Raw genomic sequence first — 7,811 nt, 5'->3', positions numbered from 1 at the left:
TAGAGATCCCAAATAATCTAATGTTGAGAGGACACAAGGCATGAGAACACAGTGAGAGCATTCAAGCATTATCTGTTATCCTTCCTGTGGTGGTCAGATTAGTAGTAGAGGAAAAGGAAGAGGTAGGACTGATACGTTGAGGGAAGAAGCAATGCTGGTAGTCCTCTGGAGAGCAAACAGAAATTGTGTTAGTGGTTGTGTCACACCCAAATCCTTCCCCATAAGTACTAGGGGGAGTCAAGCTAAAGTTAGAAAATGGGCTTTATTAGAAAATGGAATGAACCTTAACAAAACTGATAATGTCATTTCTCAATGTAGTCTCCACCCTTCTCAAAGCACTTGCGCCACCTGCCTGGAAGTTCCTGGATTGCAGCAGAATAAAAGGTTTTGTCTTGTCCTCGCAGCCACTCGTGTACCTGAGTTATTGTCGAACACTACATGCCAAGGCGTACTACAGTCACTAGTTCAAGTTACTGTAACTTGCTGGAGACCAATGTGAAGCCTGCTATTCAATCCAAGTGGTGAGGACTGCTATCTCAAGGAGTCTTTTTGCTGAAAGACAATGCCCTCCTGGCCACACACTGCTAAGAACACCAAGGCTTGTCTGGAGAAACTGAAGTTTGAGGTAATGCCACATCCTCCTTAGTCGCCAGATTTTGCACCATGAGATTTCCACCTTTTTGGACCACTAAAAAAAAATCTGGGTGGTTGTCGATTCAAGACAGATGCCGATGTGAAGAAAGCAGTGCACAAGTGGCTGCAAGGACAAGACAAAACCTTTTATTCTGCTGGAATCAAGGTACTTCCAGGTAGGTGGCACAAGTGCATTGAGAAGGATGTGAGACTACATTGAGAAATGACATTGTCAGTTTTGTTAAGGTTCCTTCCATTTTCTTATAAATCCCATTTTCTACCTTTAGCTTGACTCCCCCTTGTATTTCAGACTGACCCAACACCATGTAATACTATATGCTGGATGTTCACATGTTTCACTCTCTCTCTCTCGCTCTCTCTGTATATATATATATATATGGTTGAAATAGTTTACTGTCAAATTAATGCAAAGAGTACACGACACGTGTTTCGCCCTCATTCTAGGCTCATCAGGTGTACACACTCCACTGCACTCCCTCTCGGGAATCGAACCTCGGACGTCAGCGCCAGAGGCGATGCCCCTAACGTTGCGCCACGGCGTGTGGTTCGTTTATTTGACAGCATGTAGATCGGGGTAATTACATTCACGGCATTCGTAGTCTGTGTCACAATCTGATTGTACGGGTGGTTACCTACCAGGTAAAACTATTTCAACCATTCTATGATCTGCTCCTCACAAACTGAGGGCACCGTGGCGGATGTTAGCAGATTGCTGGCCAACCACAAGCGTTACCTGGTAGGTAACCACCCATACAATCAAATTGTGACACAGACTACGAATGCCGTGAATGTAATTACCCCGATCTACATGCTGTCAAATAAATGAACCACACGCCGTGGCGCAATGTTAGGGGCATCGCCTCTGGCGCTGACGTCCGAGGTTCGATTCCCGAGAGGGAGTGCAGTGGAGTGTGTACACCTGATGAGCCCAGAATGAGGGCGAAACACGTGTCGTGTACTCTTTGCATTTATTTGACAGTAAACTATTTCAACCATTCTATGATCTGCTCCTCACAAACTGAAGGCACCGTGGCGGATGTTAGCAGATTGCTGGCCAACCACAAGCGTTACCTGGTAGGTAACCACCCATACAATCAGATTGTGACACAGACTACGAATGCCGTGAATATATATATATATATATATATATATACATATATATATATATATATATACATATATATATATATATATATATATGTATATTGTTGATCGAAGGAATGCACAGGTCACAAAGGAAATGCTGGGGCACCAGCCAGGTCACCCCTTTACAATGTCCTTCAACAGAAACAGGTGCTTGATTGCACATCCAATAAAGCAAAACAAATAAGCAGGTTATCTAAAAATTAAACAGGAGGCTTCTTCAGTCACTTGAGTGTATCAGTTTCAGGTAAGAGTTCCAGTCATCAGTCTGTGGTCTCTTGAATTAGACATGGCATGCCAGGAGCATCTCATTTTTTTAGCAGAGGGACCACGGGGGGTGAAGTCAGTTTCCTTCTGTGGGTAGTTTATCAGGACTGCGGAAGAAAAGGGAGATGTTACCATCAGCTCCTGCGCCCCCTTGTGTCCTGGAGTGTTGGTGTTTACTTCAGGTGAGCTTGGAAGTCAAACCTCAGCCATGCATGTGTGAAAGTATGGTGCTTTTGTGTTCAGAATTTTGGTTTATTGTATTATTGCATGTTCGTATCTGTACTAAACTAGATGGAATATATTGATGATGCATTGGTATACTGCATATATTGATCTAATAAAAGCTTGGCACATAAAAATTAATTGAATTATCATTTTTCTTTAAAAACATTGAACAAAAATCAAATTACCTACCTAATTATATAGTGCAACAGTTATTATTGTGTACTAGCAAGGGTAGCCAGTGCGGCTCTGGGTGAGGTCACCAGCTGGTGCTGTTCAGGGTGGGGATTCTGAAAACATTTTTGAATGAAACATAACCTATGGTCTTCTTCTATACCAAAGGGAAGTTTTTGCAAAATTTGGCAGAGAGAGGCTCAATGGAGACCCCCATTCACATATATTCAGCTCTATATATTAGATTGGGCAGACATCTTTATTCAAAGTCACTTAGAAGATCAGGGTACAAGACAATTGTTAGTCCATTTGTAGCAAAGACAGGTTAAGTGACCCCCTCATGGTCATACAGTGAGGCAGAAGCAGCAACTAAAATGCCAACATCATGGTCAAAGATCTAATGCCATAGTCATACACCACCCAACTGAGAAAAACATTGGCAGAGTTCAAGGATCTAATCACTCCTTTAATATCTGACAAGTAACATATTTAAAGTACAAAAGAACAATTAGTTGAATGTTTGGCCAGGTTGGAACAAAATGTATAATGTCCCGATTAGTGTTTAAGCAGTCCACAAATGGACCAAGAGTGACCTGGAGTCCAGTTTGAATAGTCAGAACAAGATCATCGCACAACTTGAGAACAAGAAGTGAGAAACTGGGAGAGATATGTAAATATTTCCATGCATACAGTACAGTATATGCATCACTCAGTTTAATTTAGTGACTAGTTTGATTTTCTTTCTGCTTTATTGTATTGACTATTCTTTCTTTGTACAACAGTGTGACAGCATCCTGAAGATGAATACAGAATTGCAGGCTGTATCTGAAGCAACACAATGTGCCTCTAATGAGCAAAACCCATACAGTAGACTTATAAGCAAGGAAGGTGAAATAAACATCTGTCTGAAAAATATTGACTCGCACTATTTTCTTTATTTATGCCGGGACCTATGGACCACCTTATTAGATTTTAAATGGTACATGAAGCTCAGTCTTGTGGGTCTGGCTTTCACTGTAAGCTGGATTTTCTTTGGCCTGCTTTGGTACCTTAACGTTATCTATTACAGCGATTTGCAGAGCTCATCCAATCACACAATATGCATCACCAACGTGAACAGCTTTGTAAGTGCCTTCTTATATTCACTGGAAACTCAGACAACAATCGGCTACGGTTCTAGGCATGTCACTGGGGTGTGCCCTTTCAGCATCATTCTACTTGTCTTTCAGGTCCTTTTTGGGATCGCTCTGGATGCTCTAGTCGGTGGGATGCTTTTCGCTGAGCTTTCACGGCCAAGCCGACGTTCTGCAATGATAAAGTTCAGTCACAACGCCTTGATCACCCACACTGATGGCTGCCTGTGTCTCCTTATTCGAGTGGCTGATCTTGGACGATGCTTTTTGGTGAAATGTCATATTTCTGCCAAGCTGTTCAGGAAGGTGCCATCCAAGAACTTCAGGGCTATTACATTCACACAGGAAGATGTCAAATTTACAGTTGATGGATCAACGCAGGAGCCATTTTTGGGATTTCCAGTCACCTTTTACCACATAATTGATGAACAAAGTGCAATGAAAGGACTTAATGAGCAAAATCTAGAGCATCAAAAGTTTGAACTTGTCATTGTTATTTCTGGAATAATTGCTTCCACTGGGGCTACCTGCCAAGCACGTACTTCTTACTTACCCAGTGAAATTAAGTGGGGACATAATTTTGCTTCCATCTTTACAGTTGCAGAAGATGGCAAATACAAAGCAAATTGGAAAGAATTTGATAGGGTCAATCCGAGTGAAAAATTGCAATGAGATGTTATTTTACACTATAACTCTGAATTGGATTAGGTGGAACTGAAAAGGTCTTCACTGCAAAGAAGAAAACACTTGACATTAGTAAATCCAAAGAGGGAGCATCATTTTGCCTTTTTCGGATTCATGCTTTTTTTACTGTAAAGGTGTTTGTATCTAAGCCGTATTGTTTATTTGAGATTATGTGAAAGGGAGTCACAATTTTTCTTAACCGTAGCAGACAAGACTTCAACAATTTGGTTTTCCTTTTATTTTTAGCTGTGTTTACGCACATATGCATTCCAACTCAAAGACAGAATGAACAACTCCTGTCTACACCAATGTCGTACCCACACGGTCAACTTTTCCCATAGTGTGTGTGGCCATCCTCACATAATCAAAAACTTATGGTAGCCAACCAGCAAGCCAAAAAAGGTGAATTTGCTAAATTCTGAATACTTAGGACAACCAACCAAACGAACAAAGGTTTGAATCCATGTCGTTATTTTTTTTTAAATTTCTTGTGTTCCTATAGGACTGCTATTCAATGTCTGCTATGCCCGAAAAGAGTTCCAAAAAAAAAGGATATATCACTCCACTTGGATATCAATACACGATCGATCCTCTAGTGATGCACACCCAACCTACCTGGAAAGGTGTCTCTCTCTGAATTGCCTTTCCCAACATTTTGTCCATTTTTTTTCCCTATGGATTTTTTGGTATTTTTTTCTTGGGGAGTCAAGGCTGGTTGGGTGGGGGGTGACTTCTATCAAAAAGCAAGGCCTGTTGAAGCCCATTACGGCACTCCTTGTACGATTTTGAGCTATACAAAAAATAAATTGTTGTTGTTCTTGAGTCCATAAATTACTGGTCATTGAGCCTGTCACTGTCAGCTGGTAATTCTGATCTCAAATATGGCAGCCCTCGAATTACACCACCTTCTATTATTCCTCCTCTCTCAGGTAAGATTTGCACACCCCAATCTTTAGTCTAGCCTTAACTTTGGTTATCTAAACCTCCACATGGTTGTCAAGTCTGCTCGATGGTCCACACCAAACAATAACCCAGTGATCCTATTGAATTTGTTCTTATATATTTTTGCTAATTAAACATAAATGTAGACAGGACTTTTGTTGCTGAAAAAACCATATCTCATATGACCTCTGTCATAGAATTACACAGCTCAGGAGCATGAGGGTGACATGATCTTCTAAGGAGCACAATGTTGCTTTTGTAAACAATACAGATGTTTTCACTGGAACATTTTGTTCACTTGTGTTTTCTCTTCCTATTTTTATGAATATATTGTATCCATAGTTCCTTAACTACATTGTTAGGTCATCGTTTCTCAGGAACAAAGAGTCATTTGACATCACTGGAAACTTTAAATATTTTTGTCAAAGATCCAGGTTTCTGTATTAACTGCACATTCTGTTAGAAATGCTGAGTTTTACTGGATTTTGTTGCCACTTTAATAATACCTCCCATGACCACAAGGTGTCACCCAATGAAAACAATTGCATAGCTTGTAGTGCTTGCCCATTCATTTTTCAAACTGACTTATTCCAAAACAAGGTCACAGTTACACTGTATATGAATGGATGTGCATAAAAAAAAACATGCATCTCATTAACTTCGGCACGACTTCCAGCTTTTGCTGTAATTCGTTCAATTTACATATGGTGTTAAGGCTCGTTGCAAAACAAAAAACACTCAGAATAGTTTAGCACTCCAGGTAGTGCTGCTGCTCCATAGCTCTGTCCAGCTCCATTGACTTAGTTCAAATCCATCAGTGGTCACTGACTGTTTGGAGTTTGAATGTTCTACCCGTGTCTATATGAGGTTTGCACCAACAGCCCAGAGACAGTGCCTCAGGATAACTGGTAACTAACTCCCTGCATGTGAGTGTGCCCTGTGATTGAAATGCCTACATGCCACCTGATGTTTCTGGAATCGTTCCAATCAGCTCCAATTATTCACTCTATTCTGAAATTGGAATAAGGGGACTCAGTAAATGACTGAATTTTAGCAGTTAATGGAAGCATAGTCAATTTAGGAATTGCCTTAATCTAACGAAGGGGGGCCCTCTTATTCATTTGAACTTAATTATATTTTTAATTAAAAATGTAAAGTACTCAATTTTAATTTAATTTTATCAAAGTCACCTTTACTGCCGCTTCCAGGATTGGTTCCTGTCTTGTTCCTGATGCCTCTGAGGTATGCTGTGGCTCCCACTATCCTGAATTAAACTTAGCAGGTTCAGAAAACAGCTGGATGGATGGTATACTCATCTTTATATTGACGTAGCTCAGTTCATTAGATGTGTTTCTTTAATAAAAAGAAACTGTATGCAGTCACATTCTGAAATATTATTTTTAATGATGGTACAGTAATGGTGTGTAAAGGACACTTTGCCTGCCTGCTGTTCATGTACCACCTTTTATGGTGAACACCATTTCAAATCATTTTGCATGATTCAGCTGTTAGCTTCCTGAGATTCTGTTCTCTTGGTGCAAAGGGAATGCAGACAGACTCAGCTTCCATGCTGACCACTCACACAGTGCCCTGTCTAAATGATAAAGCATCTTTAGGGTCCAGATTTTCCTCTTTTGTTCCTTAATTTAACATTCCTTCCATTCATCTTCAATTACAGGAGCAAGTATTAATCCAAAACAGACATTAGGAAGAAAGAAAACCTGGATATAATACACTCACTGACAACAAGTCAGTTAAAACAGCCTGCAAGTGTTTGGAATGTACTGGAGGAGGAGAACAGGATCTTCGGAGAAGGTCTTCAAAAAATAAATACACTCCATACAGGCAGTGATTGGGCAGAAGATGAACTCAGACCCTCAAATCTGTTATTTAGGCTACCAGTGCTCCATGCTGACTAATTTAGGGAAATGTATGCTGTGTTCTACTAATCTGAGGAGTCACATATTGGAGCTGGGAATGATATCACACACAAGTTGACCTCGTTTCAGGAAAACATTTGAAATACCAATACAGACACCACCAAGAACACCTGTTGTGCTTGCTCTTTCAGAATACAGACAACTACTGAACAAGCTGATTACAATACATTACACAGTATGTTGCGTAGCCAAACACCATAGCAATATGTTCACAGATAAAAGTTGGACAGTACTGTGTTTATGACTGATCTAGTGAGACACAAATAGACAGAATTGACAATAAGCAGTACAATACCACAGCTTTCACTTCTATTGATGCACAGAGCAGCCATTGTGGATTTTGAGGTCAGGGTTGATGAGGCTTTCCATGAGCAGGACGGCAGCACAAAGCACTGATAGATACGGGAAGCACTCAGTCTTTGGTGAGACGAGAGTGTCTGGAAGGCCAAGTGATTGAGTCGGGGCAGAGCGTAGCTCTGAGGTGTGTTCATGGTGAAGAGGTCACCTATCCTCTGGTAAGGGTAAACTTGGTGATAAAAGGGGTAGGTTACGAGTTACCAATGGGAGTCATGGATAACATGCCATACCCAGTACTTTTAGGGTTGGACATGCCGGGTATTGAAGACTTACTACAGAGTGCTCTGCAGGCAGT

The 7,811-nt window shown here is 40.7% G+C and overlaps 1 protein-coding gene across 1 annotated transcript; it reads left to right on the top strand.

Moving 5' to 3' along the window:
• The first annotated feature begins 3,246 nt into the window (after positions 1–3,246).
• Positions 3,247–4,654, top strand: LOC114663147 (ATP-sensitive inward rectifier potassium channel 15-like). Its single transcript, XM_028816898.2, has one exon. The coding sequence runs from the start codon at positions 3,261–3,263 to the stop codon at positions 4,263–4,265; it is 1,005 nt and encodes a 334-aa protein (XP_028672731.1). The 5' UTR covers positions 3,247–3,260; the 3' UTR covers positions 4,266–4,654.
• Positions 4,655–7,811: the final 3,157 nt, after the last annotated feature.

This window comes from Erpetoichthys calabaricus, chromosome 12, assembly GCF_900747795.2.
Source record: "Erpetoichthys calabaricus chromosome 12, fErpCal1.3, whole genome shotgun sequence".
NCBI lineage: Eukaryota > Metazoa > Chordata > Cladistia > Polypteriformes > Polypteridae > Erpetoichthys > Erpetoichthys calabaricus.
This window is presented reverse-complemented; position numbering and strand designations above follow the sequence as displayed.